Source organism: Rutilus rutilus, assembly GCF_951802725.1.
Source record: "Rutilus rutilus genome assembly, chromosome: 6".
NCBI lineage: Eukaryota > Metazoa > Chordata > Actinopteri > Cypriniformes > Leuciscidae > Rutilus > Rutilus rutilus.
Genome location: NC_140214.1, coordinates 14,149,601 through 14,173,207, shown reverse-complemented (window position 1 = coordinate 14,173,207; position 23,607 = coordinate 14,149,601). Strand labels below are relative to the sequence as shown.

Below are 23,607 nucleotides of genomic sequence, written 5' to 3'. Positions count from 1 at the left end.
AATACGGGTCACGGCGCGGTATTCTCGCACGAGATGTTGATATATGCGCAAATTACAGCACATCAACTGATGCGATTCCCCGCTGACTTGGAAACACTCGCGGCTAGCGAATGAGTTCAATGTGTGAGCTAGCACACGCTGCTAGAACCTAATTCAGACTACTCTCCCTCCGCTCTTTTAGAAATGATTATGCATTATTCATTATTTCCCGGTTTCATAGACTAGCCCCGTAAAAAAATGCATGTTTAAGCAACTTGCACTGACATATCTTAAAATATGTCAGTGACATTATTTTGTCTCAGAATGCACACCAGTAATGTTTTTTCCCTAAGGCATGTTTATAAAAGCTACATAAATGTCCTAATTCAACTAAGGCCTAATCCTGGTTTAATCCAAGCCCTGTCTGTGAAACCAGGGTTTATTAAGTGTCCTTATTATTAAATAATAAAAACAATTCATATTTAGAACTATATTATACTGCTATTAGTGCTGCCTTGAGGGGATTATGCATTATTATGTATAACTTTATCGATCATGAAATCAAAATGGACATCTTCTTCATTTTTATGGAATATTGCAGTATTTGTTATAAATGATTTATCCGAGCACAATATGCAGATAATTTTTTATATATTTCATTTATGTGCCCTCATAATTTTTATTTTCTCTGATGACGTGTTTACTGGTGCGAGGGCGGGACAACCTGTCATGAGATCACCGCATTAGCAAACGCAACCATCAATTCAATTCCCGATGGACAAAACCAAGTCCCGCCCTTCTTGTTCAGAAGCTGTTTAACTCCAATATATGTCACAGTAGGGAAGAACTATTGCAGCTTCAATTATGATGACTTTAATTTGGATTTTGGGCTTTGATACTGGTGAATAGTGAGCATTGGGTTCCGTGCATTAGCAAATCACAATCAGGATGCATTGATCAACTAGTGTATTTGGAAAGAAACATTACAAAAATCCAACTGTAATCCACAAACACTGCATTAACATATTATCGTAGTAGCCTCATTGAGTCTCGTCATTTTCAGTGGAATCTTCTGCATGAAATATTGGCAGCAGATCTCCCCAGTCACTGCTACGAGCACATCTGTACATGTCCCTGTTAAAATGGACAACAAAAATCATTGTTAAAACAACCTGTATGATCTCCACCTGCATAACATAATAGAGGTAGTATTATAGGAGGAGGTCATTCACTGAAAATGCAAGAAGAGATCTATTAAATGAAAGCATAACATACTTTCCATGATGACGGGCCGTAACAGCGAGTTGTTTGAGTTCTCCATTGGCGCAGCACAGCTGACACTGAACATGTCTGGGTCGGCGACGGACTTGTGCGATCAGTCTGGCCATGTCCCAGTGCTCAGTCTCCTGAGCCTTCTCTCCATCGGACCTGGATATAATCAGGAAACTGAACTTCTCCTGCTGCCTCTCTTGGCTCTGTAATGATTGATTCATATAGAGAGATGGGGGAGAAAAAATATATAATATATTGGATTATACAATCATCCATAACTACTTTATAAATAGCCAAAATGTTGACATCTTATGAAACCTACAGAACAAAAATTCAGTTATTCAAGACGAATGTCACAATTCGAAAGTCAACTGCTCGAACACAAGTTTTGAACTTACCCGAGATAAGGGCAGAGAATAGTAGAACTGAGTGAAGTTACAAGGTACTACAGGTCGCTTGATCATCTTGGGACAAGGCAGCTCATGAGTGCACTGTTCAAAATGAAACCCAGCAGTAGATTTTGTCAGCCACATATCAGTATATCATATTAATGGAACAAATAATGATGGTTTCAATGATATTTCAACCTACAGGAGCAAATATAGATGGTCTCCTCAAGTCAAGCTGTACCTCCTCTTCTGTCTATAGTTATACAGCAAAAGTTTGAGAGAAATTACATCAGACACTTTCTGAAGATTTCTGAAAGATGCAGTTCTATCACCACCACTTCAAACAGAAAGACATATTTTAGCAATTTGACATACAGCAAAAAACTTAGATCATACGTTAAGTAAAGCGTCTCTGGCCTCCATTAAGATTTGATGGCCATCCTTGGTTCCATTCTCCACCAATACCTGTACAAAGTATCAAGAACTGCATTAGGGAAACGTAATTCTGGTTAGCAGTGTTATTTTAGCAATATTTATTTAAAGTATTTATTAATATTTTGAATTAGCTCTTATTTTTATATTTTCAGTTTTCATTTTAATTCTAGTAATTTTTACGGAAGAGGATTAGGGCCAAGCAATAATAAAAAATGCAATGAACACTGATCGAATGCGTTATTCTCTACATTTCATTTAGACTTTTTTTTCTCAAAACACAACGACTCTATTCTCGAAATGTAATGAGTTTATTCTCAAGATTGTATTTCGAGATTTTTTCTCTCGAAATTTAACGAGTTTTGTCTCGAAACACAACGACTTTATTCTCGAAATGTAATGAGTTTATTCTCAAGATTGTATTTCGACTTTTTTCTCGAAATTTTACGATTTTTTTCTCGAAACACAACGACTTTATTCTCGAAATGTAATGAGTTTATTCTCAAGATTGTATTTAGACTTTTTTCTCGAAATTTAACGAGTTTAATCTCGCATTATAGTGACTTTAATCTCGAGATGGTTTTATTTTTTTATTATTGCTTGGCCCTAATCCTCTTCCGTAGCTATGCAATGAACACTGATCGAATGCGTTATTCTCTACATTTCATTTCGACTTTTTCTCTCGAAACACAGACTATATTCTCGAAATTGAATGAGTTTATTCTCACAATTATTTTGACTTTTTTCTCGAAATTTAACGAGTTTATTCTCAAGCTTGTATTTCGAGTGTTTTTTCTCGAAATGTAACGAGTTTTTTCTCGAAACAACGACTTTATTCTCGAAATGTAATGAGTTTATTCTCAAGATTGTATTTCGACTTTTTTCTTGAAATTTAACGATTTTTTTCTCGAAACACAACGACTTTATTCTCGATATTTTATGAGTTTATTCTCAAGATTGTATTTCGACTTAGTTTTTTATTATTGCTTGGCCCTAATCCTCTTCCGTATGTAAATTTTGTTAAGTGTTTTTGTCATTTTTTTTATCTAGCTTTGATTTATTTTTATTTCAGTTTTAGTTTCAGTCATTTCAGTTCTTCAACTTAAACTACACTTCCAAATTGTATTATTTGATTTGATTTCAACTTTATTTCGATTAACAAAAATATTTTTAGTAGTTTTAGTAACAACACTGCAAGACAGTTTAAAAAAAAAAAAAAAAAAAAAAAAATTCACAGTTCCATAATTTATTAAATTAGTTTAATCAATAAGAATAACTCAAGCATCATCACTCACAAGGTAGGAGTTGGTTTTTCTCCAAAGTGTGAAAATAACATTTAGTCGCTCATTCAGATTGGCCAGTTCTGACAAAGAGAAAGCGGCTACCACAAGATCAAACTGCACCTGTGGAAAGGAAATACATTCGTTTTATTCAGTTGTGTAAAAGCAATGTATCATTTGAGCAAATAAATTCAATTAAGGATGTCAGCTGAAGATACCTTAGGAGAAACAGGGAGGAACTGGCGGAAATATACTTGCTGGATTACTGGGTTATCCATCTCACTGCCCCCTGTTTGGTACAAACCAACACTTTTTTCTGTAGATCTGTTTATATAACACTGTGCTTAAAAGTTTGAATGAATGACCTTACCTCTAAGAAGTTGTTCTGCCAAGGTGTTCATGTCTCCAGAGCTGTCTACACAAACATACTCCTTCAGAGAGTCTCCCCAGAGTGAGTGTGATGCCCTAAGTGAAAGAATAAAAAGTTACACTTTATTTTACAGTATGTGTACTTACTGGTAAAATAATGTAACTACATGGGTTAAGGTTAATTTAAGGGGTAGGTTCAGGGTTAATACCTAATTATAAACCAGTTATTGTAATTGCTATAATAAAGACATAGTATTTACATGTACATAGTATCTACCGAATAAAATATTATATCAATTCACTAATTGATACACAACTAAAAAAATGCATCTTTCAAAGCAAGTTAATAAATACCACAATAAATCAATCCTACTTATATGCCCCCAATGTTCTTTTCACTTTAGAATATTAAAATATTAATATATAAATCATACTCACCATGTACCTGTTCCGAGTCCTGATCCAAAGTCCATTAGAGAATATGGTACAAATAAAGGCTCTCTCTTCTTTATCTAAGATGTATATCAGAAAGACTGTTTATGACAGAAAAAATGCAATGGACATACTGTTACAATGTGCATTAAATACCTCATTTAATGCTCTGAGGACAGCAGCATAACCACCTGCTAGTCTAGCAGCCATATACACCAACCCAAGATCTTCATTGTACCTTGAAATAAATCCAGAGTTATCCAATAAAACAAACAGAACCTCACAGTCCCATGACAAATGTTTAATACAGGTTATGTATTTGTACCTTAGGGGAGTCCTGTGGTATGTTGTTCTTCTCAGTTCAGATAATACTCTGTTTTTTATTCGAGCCGCTAGTTTGTGGTCATCGCCATCTGAAGGAAATATTTAATAATAACAGTTTTATTTACAGTCTTCAGTGTACGGTCTATCACATCTATAACTCACCTTTATGGATATCCCCCTCTTGCTCCAAAAATGTCTTCTCAAGAAGGGTGGCTTTCTCCCTGAGTTGTGAGGTTTCTATCGCTCGCTTCCTGCTCCAAAGGAAGTTGGACAGCTTATGTGCCCTTTCAGTCAGACTTTTTACATCTGCCTCTAAATATCAAATAAAGGCATATAAGAGCAATTACACACACAACTCTAGCGACATGTGATTGATATGTGCATTTCAGAACACAGACTGATTTGAATGCTCAAGATGCTAAAAAATATAGACTGGTAGATCAATGCTTACTTACTTTGTAAGACGGATTGTGCTGCTACCTGCAGTTGCTCCGGTAGGCGCACTGTTTTGAGGTTTGTCACACCGGGGTGCTTTCGATGAGGAGCACCTTTCAAGAAGTCGGCCTGTTCCAGAGGTGCTGCAGAACACTGACACTTAAAAAAAAGGAATAAAGAATGTAAATGCTATGGACATACAAGTACATAGCAGCTGGTTGGAGGGGAAGGCAGTATTTTGGTATCACTGAGATACTATTCGTTTTTTTTTTTTTTTTCTACAGAATTCCTAAATGTCCATATAGTTTCAGTTTTAGTAATTTTTAGTACATTGAGTTAAACTAAATGAAAATGATGAAAATGAAACTTGCTGTAATAAAATACTTTTGCGTTTTTACGAAACAACAAAAACAGAGAGTGCTACAAGGGTGTCTTTACATAGCCACTGGTGCTCACTGGATAAACTGGAGGTAAACATCAAATTATAAAGATGAAATACTCCAAGGCACTTTCAGGACCACTCACAAGTTTAACCAATCACTGCGCAGCAATTAACATATTCTCAATCTTTTATTCTTTTACTGAGATTTACTTATTCAAACTAAACTTTTCGCCAACAAAAAATAACTTTTCTCAAGAAACTATTTTAGACAAGAAAAAATTATTTTAAAATGATGACACCCCTTACCATTATTTAAACCAGGGTTTCTCAAACTCGGTCCTGGAGGGCCACTACCCTGCACAGTTTAGCTCCAACCCTGATCAAACACACCTGAGCAAGCTAATCAATGTCTTCAGGATCACTAGAAACTCACAGCTAGGTGTGTTTGATTAGGGTTGGAGCTAAACTGTGCAGGAGAGTGGCCCTCCAGGACCGAGCTTGAGAAAACGAATAGCTATAGTCGGATGATATATATGGGAGCACACACATAGCCTTTAAAATCGCAGCGGCAGGAAGCTCGCTGTAGAAGTTACATGCGGAGTGCTCGTCACTCGTCCCTCGTCCAATCACCTCGGGGAAGGTCTGAGACAAGAGCCAAACACTGTCCTCGCAGGACATCATCTTAATGGATGAGCGAGCGCACAGAAAATACGGGTCACGGCGCGGTATTCTCGCACGAGACATTGATATATGCGCAAATTACAGCAAAGAACTCAACTCAACTCAGACTACTCTCTCTCCGCTCTTTTGCTGATTAATATATTTTATTCTTAATAATTCTGTATGTATTCATCATTAAGATCTATGACGGATTAACTCACCCGTTGCGCTTCCCTCAAACATAAAGCAAAATGGCATCTTGAACATTTAACATACATTCGGCTGCCCAGTAAAAACATGTTTTATTCACAATTACTACACTTAACAACAAATTAGATACTGCATTAATTTTACGCCGTTTACAGTCACTGTGTGTTAACATCGGTCAGTGTGTACGGTCGCGTGCTCATGTGGTCGTCTGCAACACGACTTCAAAATAAATCCGTGTAGAAAGAAACTGTGAACAATTCGTTCCTAGACAACAGGTCCGAGGTATAATACTTTTGGCGGCAATCAAAAGCTCTCAGGTTGGTGTTGAAAACCATTTAAATCTTGTGATTATTTACATTTTAGCAAGAGAAAATTGTGACTTTAACGTATGTTTTGTTCAAACGTTTGTTTTGGCGCCATATCCATGGCTGTGTCGTGTCCCATGTAACGTTAACGTAGATGACAAGGGAGTGAATACATTACAGACTCATATATTACACCACCTCCTGGCTATCTGAATGATTGAGTTTACCTCATACTGATACGTGAACCATTGCTGACATTTACGAGAAACGGGTTCTTTCATTTTAGCAGTTTTATTAAAAGCATGCGACGAACAAGGAGTAGCCGGGGCAAGTCTGTGGCCGATTCAGGCAGTGAAGCGTCAGAGACGAAGAAGACAGGTAAGTTATGATTTCACTTTCAGTGAACATGCTAAAACAGCTCAAAGTTTCACAAGCAGCAGTTAAAGTCAGTGAGTCACGCACTGAAGTAACAAACATTGCCCATTCACACTAAATGCTTTTCTAAATAAATGTATAAAAGTACGTAGCATAGCCGCACCAATTTGATTGAAATTAATCACATTAATCTATAAATGACTTTATCTGTATAGGTGTGACGCTGGTTTAGGTTTATATTTTCATATTTCACATAAGAGTGATTATCTGAATACAAGTTTTTATTCTTTCCAGTTTGGCAGTGGAAGGGGGACGATGAGTGGGAACCGTATCCTCCAGCTGTCTGTGTCCAGCTGGATACAGCAAAGCAGGCTGGAGAAAAGTCGGTGTCACTGGCACTTGGACCTGGTTATGAAGTGGATCTTGTGAAAATGACTCAAACTAACACTGTCACTAAGTACAAACGAAAAATACGCCTTCAGAAAGTGAAGTCAGGTACGCCTGTGTGTATTAGCATCTGATTATGCATCAGTGTCTGGCACAGAAAACTAATAGCAGTATTTGTTGTATTGCAGAAGATCTGAATGAAGGGGATGCTTTGAATGGTAATGATGGAGCTGCAGCTGTTCTTCCGATTAAAGAAGAGAAAGAGGAGGAAGAGGAGCAACCCGTTTCCAAGAGACGCAAAGAAGGGAGGAGTCAAAGGGTGAACAAAGCCAAGCCTGTTGTAAAAGAGGAATGTGAAGGTGATGCTTCCCTAATAAATGAACTTCCCTCGACTTTGTCTGATGATACCCGAGTTCCTCTCATTTATTTTCAACCACTATCCTTCAGTCTCCTTTCAAATTAAGACACCCTCCACAGCTCTTTCAATTAAAATAAAATATGTCCTGTCCTAAAAAAAAAAAATTCACACAAATGCATCACATTATGTTACATAATTGACTTTTCAGATTGATTTTAACTGTTGTTTTTTCCCCTCCTGTTTTTAAGAGGTTGTAAAGACGGTGGTTATGAAGGGAAAAGCCCCAGTTGATCCGGAATGCAAGGCTAAAATTGGAACGGTAATTTCCTTATATTGTAAGAGACCTTATGTAGCCCCTTTTCAGCGCTGCGCTCGTTGTGTTCTGGCTTCCGGTTTGTATTTTCATAGCATGAAGGTAAGATCTTACGGAATGAATGAACCAATCGTTTTAAAATCTTCCCGGGCTACTGACATTTGTTATGACATCTGCTTTAAACATTACAATGAATGCTCATGATAACTTTAGTTAACTCTACAATAAGTAAATTCACTTCACCAGCTAATTACTCTTAGACAGCGACGCCAAAGAAATATACAGCGCTACCGCAAAGACGAAAGTTCAATCAAATAATTCTAAATATGGCTGCGCACTTGTTTCTCTGGCGCATAAGATCTGTAGGGTCACGCAAAATGAAATTGCTGTATAGTATTTGACAAACTGTTGCGTAATCGCCTTTAAAATCTTCCCTTTTCCTGCATGCATTCTTCTGATTAGATTTCTTTTCTTTGGTTATTCACAGGCCCACGTCTACAACGAGGGCGCCGATGTATATGACGTCATGCTGAATCAGGTGAATATTGAAGACGTTACATTACTGTTCAAAAGTTTAGATTTTTTAGTGTTTTTGAAAGAAGTCTCTTATACTAACCAAGGCTACATTTATTTAATCAAAAATACAGTAAAAACTGTAATATTATGAAATATTATTACAATTTAAAAGAACTGCTTTCTATTTTGATATATTTTAAAATGTAATTTATTCCTGTTCCTGCAAAGCTGAATTTTCAGCATCATTACTTTAATCTTCAGTGTCCTCCAGAAATCATTCTAATATGCTGTTTTGGAAAAAAGTTGTTCTACTTAATATTTTTGTGGGAACCATGATATATATATATTTTTTTTTACATTGTATGACATATTTTAATTTTACTCTTGCGTTACAGACTAATCTTCAGTTCAACAATAACAAATATTACCTGATCCAGCTTCTTCAGGATGACAGTGCAAAAGCCTACAGTGTTTGGATGCGGTGGGGACGAGGTATGTGCAGAAACACCTCAGATGGTCTTTACCAGGCTGACCTTTGTTATCATGATGTTTTATTATTATTATCCATGTTCTTGTTGTTTTTCTCTTCAGTTGGTAAAGTAGGACAGAACAGCTTAGTTAACTGTAGGGGGAATCTAGCTCAGGCCAAAGACACCTTCAAAAAGAAGTAAGTTTATCTTTTACTTTATATCATCAATGTTATTTCCTCATATACGATATGAGTGGATGCATCGGCATATTATCTGCTTATATTCAGATTCTTTGACAAGACCAAAAATGAGTGGGAGCATCGAGCACATTTTGAGAAAGTTGCAGGAAAATATGACATGCTGTTTGTAGACTACAGCACTGAAGACAAGGTAAAAAGACAATTTTGTGCCCAATCCATTTTTCTACATTGCATTTATGTTTCATTCTTTTTTTATAGTCATATTAAGACCTAATTTTTCCTTTCACCAGGAGAAGGACAAGGCTGTGGTATCCTCCCCACTTCAAAAGCCCTGCCAACTGAACAGCAAGGTCCAGTCTCTACTAGAGCTTATATGTGACCTCAAAGCCATGGAGGAGTATGTGCTTGAGATGAAGTTTGACACCAAAAAAGCCCCGCTTGGTGTGTGTGTGTGTGTGTGTGCATTTGTGTACCAAACTGATGAAAATAATTTAGCACATTCTTCATGATGAAGATTGCAAATGAAACAAATTAAATAATTGTTTTTAATTTTCCCTAAAGGAAAACTAACTACAGAGCAAATAAGAGCTGGCTACGCCTCCTTGAAGAAAATTGAAGAATGTTTAAAGAGGAAGAAGAGTAATAAAGAACTCTTGGACGCATGCAACCAGTTTTACACTCGTATCCCTCATGACTTTGGGTAAGTTTCACTACGTTCAAAAGTTTGGGGTCAGTACGATTACAAATTTTGTTAATACTTTTATTCAGCAAGGATGCATTAATTTGATCAAAAGTGACAGCAAGTACTTTATAATGTTACAAGAGTTTTCTATTTCAGATACAAAAGAGAAAAAAATGCTGAAAAATGCTGTTCTTTTGAACTTTCTATTCTGAGAATCCTGACTTTTTTTTTCTTTTCTTTTTTATCACGATTTCCACAAATATTAATTCAGCTTTGCCATCATAGGAATACATTTAAAATATAGAAAACAGTTCTTTTAAATTGTACTAATATTCCACAGTTTTACTGTTTGCTGTATTTTTAATCAAATAAATGCAGCCTTGGTGAGCATACGAGACTAATTAAAATAAATAAATAATTACATGGCTTTAATGACTCAGATTTTACATTTACCTGTGTGTGTGTGTGTGTGTGTGTGTGTGTGTGTGTGTGTGTGTGTCTGCTCGATCCTCATTTAGGTTGAAGACACCACCCATAATACGCACAGAGGATGAGTTAAAGGAGAAAATCACTTTGCTTGAGGTGTGACATTGTAATCGCCGCTCACCTTATAGGGAAAGCATTGTTGATGCTGAATGGGTAGAAGTGATTTGACAATTTAGATTTCACTGCATTCTCATATAATTCTGTTTATAGTCAAATTTTACAGACAATAAGGAATAATTCACACACAACAAAAAAAATGTGTCATTGTTTTCTGTCTTTTAGGCTCTAAGTGACATTCAGATAGCAGTGAAAATGGTTCAGTCTAGTGTTCAGACTGATGAGCATCCTTTGGACAGACATTATCGCTCTCTACAGTGTCGTCTGGAGCCACTGGATTCTCACTGCAATGAATACAAGGTACAGTACATGGGACTTACCACTTTTATGGTTAAAATAGAGTCTTAATAGTAATATATTGCATGGTGGATGTTAACTTGTCTAGTTGATTTTAAAATATGTAATTTTGCACATCCCAAAACACAAACTGTCTGTCTTTGTGTAGGTTATAGAGAAGTATCTTCAGTCCACTCATGCATCCACCCATACTGACTACACAATGACTATTCTGGACGTTTTTGCTGTGGAGAGAGAGGGCGAGAAGGACAACTTCAACTCTGAGCTGGAAAACAAGTACCAAACCACCTTCCTCAATTATCACTTATGTAATGCTCTATTGGCGCTTTTCCGCTGCATGGTACGGCTCGGTACGGTTCGACTCGACTCGGAACGGTTCGGCTCGCTTTGCTTTTCCACTGCGTGGTACGACTCCACTCGGCCGCACGGTGCAGTTCGCTTTAGCTCGGTTGCTTTTCCACTGCAGTTAGTACCGCTTCAAAGTGGGTGGGACTGATCGTTATAGTTGCCGCCTCTACTGCCATGACATCATCGTAAACGCGGCACATTTCAAACGCACAACACAGGAACAATGGAGCCTATCGAGGGGATGGTGTTCTTGATTCTCGGCATGTGGATGTTTTTAACTGCAAGGCGGAGAAATGTGTTTAAAATGAGGCTGATGGCAGCAAAACAAAATACTGCTAAAAAAATAACAAAAGAGTCTGGGAACTCTTACAACGAAGCGCAGATGACGACATCACTCGGTTTGACGACACCAATCAGTGATCTGCAGTGTTTTCACGTCACATTTTAGTATCGGTACGGTACTCTTGGAACCTCAACAGAGGTGGTACCATTTAAAGGGTTAGTTCACCCAAAAATGAAAATTCTGTCAGTAATTACTCACCCTCATGTTGTTCCAACCCCGTAAGACCTTCGTTCATCTTCGGAACACAAATTAAGATACTTTTTATGAAATCTGAGCGCTGGATCACTCCTCCATAGGCTTCTAGGAGACCGAAACTTGCTGACCCAGAAAATGTATTAAAGAGATCGTTAATATAGTCCAAGTGACTACAGTGGCTCAATCTTAAGTATATCAAGCGACGAGAATACTTTTTGTGCGCAAAAACAAACACGCGCTGCGCAAAAACACTACGTGAACTCACTCGAGGTCCAGAGAGAAGGAAATGAATAGTGGAATAAAGTCGTTATTTTTGTTGTTTTTTGCGCACTTTTATACTTAAGATTGAGCCACTGTAGTCACTTGGACTATATTAACGATCTCTTTAATAACTTTTCTGGGCCAGCAAGTTTCGGTCTCCTAGAAGCCTATGGAGGAGTGATCCAGCGCTCAGATTTCATAAAAAATATCCTAATTTGTGTTACGAAGATGAACGAAGGTCTTACGGGGTTGGAACAACATGAGGGTGAGTAATTACTGACAGAATTTTCATTTTTGGGTGAACTAACCCTTTAAAGCGAGCCGTACCGTACCATGCAGTGGAAATGCGCCATAAGTGAGCCGTAACGAACCGAGCCGTACCGTACCATGCAGTGGAAAAGTGCCATATGTAAACAAGCGGTCCCTTAGATTCTGGTCTAGTGTGTGCCTCATCCCGTTTGAATAGATTAAGGCAATTTTACCTTGTGTTTCAGATAGTAGAAGTTGTTTTTGTGTGTGGATACAGGATGCTCCTGTGGCATGGCTCTCGTCTGACGAACTGGGTGGGGATCCTGAGTCAGGGGCTGCGAGTGGCCCCTCCAGAGGCTCCTGTGACCGGATACATGGTGAGACGAACAGATACTGAATCACACAAATATTATCAATAGAAGAATTCTAAATCAGTCTCTGTAACCAATCTATTTTTCTTTTCTTTTTTACTTTTCCTCCTCTTCTAGTTTGGTAAGGGGATCTATTTTGCTGACATGTCATCTAAAAGTGCCAATTACTGCTTTGCCAATCAGAAGAACAACCAGGGACTCTTGTTGCTGAGCGAGGTTGGTTTTTTTTTGTATCTAAACATTAAAAAAAATCTGCTCCCATTTGCTTAAAGGTGAAGTAAGTGATTTCTAAGAAACACTGCTGATATTTGAAATCAACCCAAACAAACACACCCCTCCCTTCATTGCTCCGACCCCAAAACGCACAAACACGCAATGCAAGAGTGGATGGCTCTTTATCATAGATGAAGCAAAGCAAAATACTGCGAAGATGGCGAACGACAAGGAAGAACAAAAAATTAACATACAGTACACAAGAGTTTATACATATATATTTGTTGTTAGTCGCCAGCAGCGCACCAGCTCCAGACTATGGCTGTGCGCTTAACAGAAATCGCAATGTGACCATGTGCAATTTCTAAACGTTGCCAAAAGTCATATCACAATATATTTCTTAATTTCAGTCGATTCGATATAATTCCGATATCGATATGAACAATATAAAAGCCTCAGAAAAACTGCCAAGAACGCCCACAACAGATGTCTGTACTTAGAAACTTCTGAAAAATGTATTTGCCAAGTCAATGAAACCTCCTCCTATAAAATAATATATTTTAGAAATAAAAACGGTACAAGTAAATTAATGTTCACCTTTTATTTGTATTTAGCCTTCATCCAAACAAGAAATGTAAAATCATTGTCAAATAAACATAAGACTCTCAACGTATTAATATTAATTTCTATAACTTGAAACTGTAACATTGGCTAATTATATTATTCTTATAGATTGAAACAAAAGTGCTTCGGCCAGGATAAAGAATATGAAAAGTGCTGAGTTCCTGCAGATAACAGGAAAAATAGGTGATCAACAACATAAACACATGTTGCTGGGGCAGTGACACTGTGGCTAAGTTTACATGCACAACTTTTGTTTCAATCGGAATCTGAATGTAGTGTTCACATGAACATTAAACAAGTGATCAGGTTGCACGTTTATGTCACAAGCATAGATGTTAAAAAAATATATGCTTATATTCATCACGCAGTAAAAAGTATCCGTTTTGTTTGACAATACTTTGAACGTTAACAAGAAGTGACGTCACCCAACATCGCTTGGAGCACCTTTAAGTATGACTATTTATATTATGTAAGTGATTAACTGAAAACAATAAACATTTAACATGGTTACCGGTCTTGTTTGACTTCTTAACACATCACAATATATAAATCAACATAGTGAAATTAATGACTCACTAAATGTTAAACTAAAGAAAAAGGACATGGTGAACAACTTTAAACTATACACAATCAGGGATACACACATATCTGTGTTAACTGGTGTTAAAATTTGTGCAAAACAGATAATGTGTTATGATGTTAGAATGAAAAGTGTATGCATGCATGTATGTTCTCAGTCCAGTGTCATAATAAGAGTCATTTTACAAAATAAGAGTCCCTAGTCACAGAGCCTCACTGTGCACACCCCTTTCAATCCGATCGAAATTTAATTCAGACCGAGCTCAATCGGATCGACACACAGTGTTTGCATGAAGGCTTTTCATTCTGATTGAGCCGTCAATCCGATTACTAACAACAGATTATTTGGTTGCATGTAAACGTTGTAATGTATATTGAAATATCGGAAATGTGTTTGAGTCAGTGTGTTGTGGTGCTTCATGAATAGAAAAGAACAGCATTTATTTGGGATGTTTATTTGAGTAAGTAATACTAGTTTAAAAAAAGTGATTATTTACAATTTTTTTAAAGATGTAAAAGCTAAAAATGATTAATTAATTTCAGAGATACATTATTTTGTTCACTTTTCCCCACCACAGGTTGCCCTTGGGGATAGTAAAGAACTTTTGGATGCAGATTACAGTGCTGACCAACTGCTTTCTGGGAAACATAGCATAAAAGGCCTGGGGCAGACTGCACCCGACCCAAATAACTATGTTGCATTGTGAGATGACATTTCAATTTTTCCATTTTATATTTTAAATGTTTGAGTCATAATTGCTGTACTGAATATTTTTTTTCTCGTTCTCTCTCAGGGATGGTGTGAGCGTACCCATGGGGCCCTCAGTGAAGACTGGGGTGGGGCAGAAAGGAGGTTACTCTCTCCTTTATAATGAGTACATTGTTTATAACCCTGCTCAGGTACAGATGAGGTACCTCCTCCGAGTTCAGTTTAACTTCTCTTCACTGTGGTGAGGCGGAGGGAATTCTTTACATTAAGCACACTGACATTCTTTACAGTCTGAGGTGAGGGAGTTACCCTATAGTTATACAGTATGTAGCTCATGTTTCATGAATTTGAATAGAATTTTTTTTTTGAAAAAATGGCATATTGTTCTGTTAATGTCTGTTTTATCTCCAGTTGCAACCTGAAGCTGATATGGGTCATTTCTATTAACATAAATGGAATATTGCAATTATTAATCGAAATAAATAATAATTAAATATATTTTCTACTGATATAGTATTGTGATTTTATTTTTGATTAGTGTAAGAAAAGAAAGATTATCATAAATGTAGTATTTACATTGTAAGTCTTTAAATATCATGCTTTGTGTGTGCAGATTTGAAATGGCGTTGAGTGGGCCTCCTTCATGGGTACTGAATCTGTAAACTGATATTTCTTATGTAAATATCACATAAGAATGGTTGTATGAGCAATTGACACAGGATTTTTTGAATAGAGAGTCAGATGATTAGAAAAGAGCAGTATTTATTTAACTAGAAATTATTACAATGAAGCAAATGTCAAGAATTTGTTGCTTGGACATTTTAGCACCAGAATGCAATGTTTAATGTGGAAAAACTGGCTCTTGGTCTAATGGACCCTTATCACATTTCCAGGGTTCTCAGAAGCAGAAGTTCCCATTTGCTACAATAGCAAAAGAAAAAATAGATGATAATGTTTTCACGACATTCCAAAAGAGAGAAAAATATCGTGAGATTGATTACAGCAGCCAGAAAAGAGAATTTTGTGAAATTTGCCATTACTCCATTCGCCACTGTATTAGAAACACTCTTGCGGCAGTGTTCATTTTAACTGGCAAGTTAATATAAAACAAAGTATATAGCGTGCAAAAAAAAAAAAATATATATATAAAAAACAACTAGATTTGCGATGTTGATAACTGCGGAAACCATTAATGCGGTCCATTAATATTGCAGATGAGGGTTATCACAGTGTTTATAGCGTTCACTGATTAATTATTAGATGAACAAGTGAACACATCTAAATATTTTTAATGTATTAATGTTTAAAGCCTCACCTTTGTTTTACACAGGCTTTAGATACCGGTAGTTTCATATCTGACTGAGCTGGACATTGAAATGAATGATAATGCTAACTTATAACTTTCTCCAGGTGTAGTAGACTTGTTTAGAAGCAATTTTTTTTTATACAACTCCTCTTTCAAGCTCCAAAAAGGACAAAAACACCATAAAATCACCATGGAAGTATTAGTCCATCTGATTTGTGCGCTAAATTTCAAGTCATATGACGGCTTTTTGTGAGGAACAGACTAAAATTTAAGTTATTTTGCTGAAAATCTCCCTATCTTCCCTTCTCTGTTGTCTTGTTTGGAACTTGACACACATGGAACTGCAAACTGTCACTGTATGGCAGATCGTGTGAAGATTCTTTAGAATCTTTCTTTTGTGTTCCGTGGAAGAAATAAAAGCAGAAAGATTTTGAATGACATGAGGAAAAGGTGGCTACACCCTCTACTACAATGAATAGCATGTCTAACCTGCCCAACCAAGTTTCAAGTTTGGTTTATTTATATAGCACCATTAAAACAGCAGCAGCTGCCCAATGTGCTTTACAACATCGGATAAAAGAAATACAAGCAAAAGCAGTAGAAAACTAATTTCACAAATCAAATCAGAGACAATTTTCAAACTAAATTGCAAAAGAAAATCAAAATACTAACAGAAGTCAAATACAAAAATAATCAATCAAGGAACATTAAAAGCAATGGGAAAATGATGAGTTTTAAGCAAAGATTTAAAAATCTGTAATGTAGGAGCAAATTTATTGTGAACTGGTAACCTGTTCTAGAGTTTAGGGCCCGCAACAGCAAAGACACGTTGCACTTCTTAATGCAAAACCACTTCTTAGTTTCATGTTATCTTCTTCACACTATGGCAAGGCAGAGAGTCTAATTCTTTACATTCAACTCATGAATGGTTTTGAATGTAAAACAAAGATACAGTTCGTGTATGTCAAGGACTTAATACATACACAGATGAGCCAAAACATTATGACCATCCTAAAATGCTGTTGGTCCTCTACGTGCTGCCAAAACAGTGCATGGACTCTACAAGAACGCTGAAGGTGTCCCGTGGTATCTGGCACCCAGACATTAGCAGCAGATGCTTCGAATCCTGCAGTTTGCGAGGTGGAGTTGCCGTGGATTGAACTAGTTGGTCCAGCACATCCCACAGATGCTCAACTGGATTGAGATCTGGGGATTCTGGAGGGCAGGGCAACACATTGAACTCTTCAAGATGTTCCTCAAACCATACCTGAACAATGTGTGCAGTGAGGCAGAGTGCATTATCCTGCTGAAAGAGGCCACTTCCACCAGGGAACACCATTGTCATGAAGGGGTGTACCTGGGTCTGCAACAATGATTAGGTAGGTGGTAGATGTCAAATTTACGTCCACATGAATGGCCGGACGCAGAGCATCACACTCCCTCCACCGGCTTGTCCAACTAACTGTCGCCAGTTTGGGGTTTGTCCCTCCTCGGACCACTGCTGACCGGGAGCAACCCAATCGCATTGCCGTATCAGAGATACCTTGCCATAACAATTTGGCCCTTGTCAAAGTCGCTCAGATCTTTATTCCTGCCCATTTCTCCTGATTTCAACATTATGAGAAATGATTGTTTGCTTACCATCTAATTTACCCAGACCTTAATGTATGACCTTGTCAGGAGACCTTCTCTTCACCTGTGACTGGTCATAACGTTTTGGATCATCAGTGGCTGCATCAGAAATCGCATACTTCACTACTATATAGTCGGCAAAAAACAGTATGTGACCAAAGAAGTATGTCTGAATTCAGAGTACTCATAAAAGAGTGGGCAAAAGTACCCGGATGACCTACTACTTCCGTCGAGATTCTTAAGCGTGCATACAATGGACACTTTACTATCCCATGAGGCCACAGAAGAGGATCTGGGAATGGCAGTGCTGCAACGTAACTGACGCTGGTAGGTCACATGATAATGACAGCATGGTGAATGTAGTACATATTTTTTTAGCGGTTGTGAAGTAATTACTTATTCAAAATACCTACTCGAGAGTATGTGATTTCATACGCAGACAGTGTAAATGTAGCTTTTAAATTCATTAGACTGATTAGAAAAAATTTGTGAAATTGTTCATTTATTTCGACTGTCTGTTAATGTAAGAGGAATAGGCCTAGTATATTATTATTGATAATCAAATGAACATGTATTCGATTTATATGCAACGTGTAGGCTAAAAAAATTGGGTATATTGTCCTTTAAACCTGCATGTTAAACTTTTTTTTTTTTGACAAAACACACTTTATTGATTTCATTAAAAGTATACATAAGTAAGCAGTATTACAGGGGCGTATAAATGTATATACATTTCATGATTCACATCATTAGGGTATTTGTCACCATAGTAGAAGTCTTTAAGATTCAAGTTATTTAGCAGACTTAAAAAATGTTATTGTGATCAACAAATGGAAACAACACGATTATCTGCTAAAAAAGAACAAATAGAAACAACCAGATACAAGCAGCAAGATCAACGAACAGTAAAGGGGGCAAAGCGGACATGTGACGTGAGAATATTTGAGGTCGAAAGGTTGAATATCATCCAGGCATTTGCAGACTTAGAGTGCCACAAGCTGTGCATGTGTGGGTTTAATTTTTGGAGCCCCCGCCCAAAATTATAAGTATGTAGAGGAATATCATAATGATATCCAGGTAGATAATTAAGGCAGCGAAGACATACTCTTCAGGATTAAGGCTGTATTTTTGCCTCCCCATCACCAACTGACAGTCCACTGCCAGGAACTACAGGAGAGGGAAAGAGAAACAACAGTAAGAAGGAAATTATGTCATTCTTAAGCACTTACATGTAGTTTTAGATTTGTTATTAGTATTACGGAATATTGATTATGCTTTACCGCAGCGTAAAGAAGGGCTCCCAGACATCCGTAGAGAACTTGCAGAACACGGGAGTAGAAAAAGATGCAGAAGAATCCAAACATGAGGAAGTTGACGGCCAGTATAAGCAGAATGCCGTTACAAATGGTGAAGTCCAAACGAGTCTGAAAGAATCACAGCAAATCAGAATGACATCAGCAGCAAATGAAGAAAAGAACTGGCAGAGCAACTATATAAGCTCAGGTCAAGCTTTTCTGAATTAGACTCGTTTTTTACAGGGTTTTCTATAAACTCAAAATATAATACCCAAAAAATAATAATTCTAAAATTTAAAAGGCAACTATATTTTCATAAAGACAATTTATTTAGTGAAAAGATACTTTTTTGATTTAGTTTCTATTGTTACATTAGTACATATTCATTTACTCAAATCATTTAAATAAATAAATAAATAAATAAATAAATATATATAAATATATATATATATATATATATATATGTATATATATGTATATATATATGTATATATATATGTAATCATTTATGCATTTACATTCTTGACATGTTTTTCATTAAACTTTTCAACGGACCCCCTTGAGGACCCCAGTTTGAAAACCCCTGATTTATAGAGAAACTGAACATACCTGGGCAGAAAAGATGATGATGGCGAATGAGATGACCAGAGTTGATCCTAAAGCGATCACCACAGCTTCTGTGTTGTGAAATGAGGCTACAGTTCCCACCATGTAGGACAGACTCAGAGTGACCACTGACTGCAGGCAATACAAGGATGAATAAGGTGAAATTATTAAAGTATTGACTGCACTCTGATTTCTGTTCAAGAACCATGTGTATAATGACTATATTGAAGGGAGGCCAATGGGTCTCATTTATTCTTTAATTTATTTTCTTTATTAATTTATTGTTTATTACACATTGCACATTGCACAACCAACTGAAACCACACGAAAAACTAAGTAGGCTACCAATTAAAAATGATGTCATGGCAAAAATGTAGCCTGTATAGGTCTTTGCATAAATTAGAGGTGCGAAACACGATTTTAAACATGGGGATTTAAATGGGTCATTTAAAAACGTTGTGTGTGTGTGTGTGTGTGTGTGTGTGTGTGTGTGTGTGTGTGTGTGTGTGTGTGTGATTTTTTGAGAATGGCGCACTTGATTTTTTTGTTTGAATATTTTGTTGCGCATGCGCTCAAGGGCAAGCGCGTGGGCGAGAAATCGCGCGAGAAGGAATAACTTTTAAGAAAGTCCTTACATGGCCAATTGGACATGATATACGAGTGTTTAAGCATACTACGCGCTCTCTCATTTACAATAATCGTGATGTATTAACCGGATCAATTAGAACGAAAGTGAGAGCAAATACAACTGTTGTGAATCTGGCGGAAATATACATGATATCCATGTATGTTCATTTGGCAAGCAGGTGTAATAAGCAAGATAATGTACACTCTGCCATTATAACAAAAATAACCCTCTTCACCGTTTATTTTGAGAATGACTGGCATTACTACATAACTGCTCATTGCTCACATAAACTTTTTATAGCCTAAATGTAGCCTACTGAACTTGATACAGAGGAAGTTGCACAGGCTGTACCATTTTGTCAGAGTGAAAATAACTAATGGTTGACTTGAGGGAAGGTGGTTTTGTCCTGGGCAAACCTATATTATAGAATGTTATTAAGTAGCCTACTTAATTCTGGGGAAGATCCAAGAGGAACCAAGAGGAGGAACCAACTTAGTTAATAGTTAACTGAAATGCTGCCTTTCAAAGAGAGTTCAAATCCACAGCCAGTTTTCAAACTAATCCTTCACACAGAATATGGAGAAGAATCAAGAAGCGTGGAGTGCAACAGTGCCTGTTCACTTTTTTTTAGCTTCCTTGGTTCTGGAAAGGGAATTTAAAATAAACATAATTTAATAGTTTTAAGCCATGAACCAAACCAACCAGGAACAAGGTGAATCACAACATTACAAACTTTGATTTGAAGCAAAAAAGTCTCGGGCAAAAAAACAAAGGTAGACAGTACAATCCCATGAAGCATTGAGAATGGCATAATTTAATTAAAAATACTGTAGAAATATTAAACTATTGATTTGAAGATGTTGATTAGGCTATATAGAAACAATATATTTGAGATTTATTGCAAAATAAAACTGTCTCTACGTCACTGCTCACAGTAGATCTGTCTACAAGTTACCGTTCCAAATCAATTTTTACTTCCATTTTTACTTCCAGAACCTGACTGTTGCACTCTATTCTGATGCCGTTCTTCATCTTTTAACTGTAGGTTACTTTTCTGGGTTGCAGTAATGTTCTACATGTAATGCAAAGCATAAAGACATATTGGTAGCACTTTATTTTACAGTCCTGTTCCCCAATATGTACTTAGAGTAATTGCAATCACTGGGTAATAACTAGGTTCTAACCCTGAACCTAACCTTAACCCATGTAGTTACCTTATATTACCCAGTACTTTCTTAGGTAAGTACACTGTAAGTACACGTACTGTAAAATAAAGTGCAACCGACACACAGACACTCACCAGTCCCAACAGGTTCCAGGGATGCGTGCGACTGAATGTGGAGCACACGGAAAGACATATGGCCACCACTGCAAAGATAATGTATGAACTGAGGTACACCCAGAGGTTTGCCTGAACTGCAGTCTTGACTGTTTTTGAGAAGGTGAACACACAGACTACAGTGAACGTGACTAGTAACTGAATCGTTACCACACTGAACACCTGTGTGGGTGGAAAGAGAGATTGGAAATGACAATGAGGACCACTGTTCAGAGCAATCATTACATTTATTGTAGCTGGCAAACGACAAGATTCTCACCTTTCTAATAAACGCTTTCCGAATGGTGTCATTATCAAATGATGACAAGACCAGCTGACTTTCCTCAGCTGGAAATACATCTGTATTAAAGAAGAAAAAACATTATTCTTGTGATACCTTCCATGCCATTAGATGGCTATCGTCCTCTAAAATATCTCAAACGTTGCTCAGATTGTTTGATTTTGTCTTAATAAAGTAAATGTTAAATATTGCAAACAGTGGAGTACCTGCTGGTTTTGGGTCTTCTGGTTTGCTGACGCCTGCCTCTTCCGGTGGCAGATCAGGTGGGATAAAGCCAATTTGTGCAGGACCAGGTTGGGGGTACATGACAGGGCCCGGGGGATAAGGAGGGGGCATGTATGGAGGGGGAGGATACATTGGTGCTGTCGTTGCACAGCTAGGGTCACTCTGAATTTTTTGGCTCTCTACGTCCGTCATCCTAAACAAGATGTGGTCAGATGGGATTGTATTGTCAGATTGTCAAAACAGGAAATGAGTTTTTAACATTGGGGTTGAAGTGAATTTGAAGTGTCTACGTGCAACCATAGAGGGATAAGAAAAAGCATCAGTGTACAGGAAATAGTGGCGTCTGCAGTGTCTGTTTGTTGTTATGTGGTTCGTTATAGTTCTATTTGATATTCCAACAGCAGATTTAGAAATACATTGACTCAGGTTATTTTTCAGTGTAGAAGTATACAGATAGAATAAGATGTGAAATTTGGCACTTTTATTTTTAGATCGGGGACACAGAGGAAATAGTAATTTTTTTATAACTTCCTTCACAACTAACTACAACAATTTTACACCAAATTTGTTAGCACACTAGAAAATTGAAGGGCAAGAGTTGAGAACCTGTGTCTGCCAAAAAGTATAAATAATAGTATACTTTTATAAAAAAAGTAAATGTATCATTAATATATTTATATTGAGAAAGACTATACTTTTTTTTTTTTTTTTAGCTGTTGAAAAATAAAATCACACAGCACAAATACGGTAATAAATCTTATACAATTTCAAAATGATAGCCTATATTAGCATTTCCACTAAAAACTAATATAATTATTCTTTAATATTCTTTAAATTCTTTTAGTTAAGGAAAGAATTTTTTTAAAAAAAAAAATCACTTCATTCCGGGTTTTTTTCCGAAAACCTTTTCATTACGTGATTGCACAGAGAATGCTTTAGACTGCATTGTATCACTCTAGCATGCTGATTTCACCTAAATCAGTAGTATTGCAGTTCATTTGAATTGGAAATGCTGAGTGGATACAAATGGGCCAAATCCTCAATTTGTTGTCTACAAGTTGATTAGAGACATTTGAGCCATTGAGTGCATATTCAGTGTTAAAAGCTGGCTTTTGTTCTCATTTGTATTAGTTGTTATCACTTTATTTTAAAGAGTCTACTGATTATAATTAGATCAGGTTTACTTTACATATAAGAAATTTATTTTTTCTCTTTAGAACAATCAATTTCTGCATGGACATGAACTAATTCAAATATTTTATATTATTATATTAGAAAAAACGGGGAAAAAGCTTACCTTCTCCTTGGTGTTGCCTTGTTTGAGGTCTAAGCACTCCGAGCTCTCAGAGGTTTAATGCTTCACCTTTTTCACACGGGCTGAAGTGGGTTCCACATCCTCTGCTTACATCATTTACAAAAAACCCTGTGTGGAAAATCTGCTGTGAAGAAGTTGATTGCGCACAATCGGCCAAACGTTGCTAATGTATAAAAGTTCAAACCATTGCATTGGCTTCCTTTCTCAGCACATTCTGTTCATTTTTATGAGTACACCGTTAAATGACAATAATTCTTATGTGCAATCTTTTAGCAGTTGTATTTTTTTTTTTAACACACAAGTATATTAAAAGTAAAGTAGATGTTTGTTTGTCTGTGTGTGTGGTGGTGGGGGGTGTCAGAACAGGGTTAACTAGTTTCACAAATTCAACCACAAAAATGCAAGTGCAACAAGAGCTG

At 36.8% G+C, this 23,607-nt stretch overlaps 3 protein-coding genes across 6 annotated transcripts; 1 reads left to right on the top strand and 2 right to left on the bottom strand.

The window, feature by feature from the left end:
- Positions 1-928: 928 nt before the first annotated feature.
- On the bottom strand, positions 929-6,381 carry mettl17 (methyltransferase like 17). Its single transcript, XM_084411828.1, has 14 exons — positions 6,176-6,381; positions 4,933-5,071; positions 4,640-4,789; positions 4,479-4,566; positions 4,310-4,391; positions 4,160-4,233; positions 3,723-3,817; positions 3,571-3,641; positions 3,368-3,475; positions 2,037-2,105; positions 1,843-1,893; positions 1,650-1,742; positions 1,255-1,454; positions 929-1,113 (listed from the first exon to the last, which is right to left on the bottom strand). The coding sequence occupies exons 1-14, from the start codon at positions 6,251-6,253 to the stop codon at positions 1,020-1,022; spliced, it is 1,392 nt and encodes a 463-aa protein (XP_084267954.1). The 5' UTR covers positions 6,254-6,381; the 3' UTR covers positions 929-1,019.
- On the top strand, positions 6,347-15,070 carry parp2 (poly (ADP-ribose) polymerase 2). Of its 4 annotated transcripts, XR_014627689.1 has the most exons (19): positions 6,347-6,481; positions 6,756-6,847; positions 7,139-7,339; positions 7,420-7,590; positions 7,838-7,908; positions 8,390-8,440; positions 8,814-8,910; positions 9,010-9,085; positions 9,176-9,278; positions 9,379-9,529; positions 9,650-9,788; positions 10,289-10,352; positions 10,539-10,673; positions 10,819-10,946; positions 12,344-12,443; positions 12,555-12,653; positions 14,432-14,556; positions 14,648-14,858; positions 14,974-15,070. XR_014627689.1 is itself a non-coding variant. In XM_084411826.1 (18 exons), the coding sequence occupies exons 2-18, from the start codon at positions 6,772-6,774 to the stop codon at positions 14,805-14,807; spliced, it is 1,947 nt and encodes a 648-aa protein (XP_084267952.1). In that variant the 5' UTR covers positions 6,347-6,481; positions 6,756-6,771; the 3' UTR covers positions 14,808-14,919. The 4 variants fall into 4 exon arrangements, 2 of the variants coding, with proteins under 2 accessions (XP_084267952.1, XP_084267953.1); XM_084411826.1 differs by lacking the exon at positions 14,974-15,070 and having other exon boundaries at positions 14,648-14,919; XM_084411827.1 differs by lacking the exon at positions 14,974-15,070 and having other exon boundaries at positions 6,429-6,481; positions 6,759-6,847; positions 14,648-14,919.
- Positions 15,071-16,366: 1,296 nt separating this feature from the next.
- LOC311292607 (protein lifeguard 1) lies at positions 16,367-23,532 on the bottom strand. The gene is made up of 7 exons (XM_084412320.1): positions 23,171-23,532; positions 21,855-22,066; positions 21,628-21,707; positions 21,330-21,530; positions 19,405-19,533; positions 18,781-18,924; positions 16,367-18,667 (listed from the first exon to the last, which is right to left on the bottom strand). The coding sequence occupies exons 2-7, from the start codon at positions 22,063-22,065 to the stop codon at positions 18,515-18,517; spliced, it is 918 nt and encodes a 305-aa protein (XP_084268446.1). The 5' UTR covers position 22,066; positions 23,171-23,532; the 3' UTR covers positions 16,367-18,514.
- Positions 23,533-23,607: the final 75 nt, after the last annotated feature.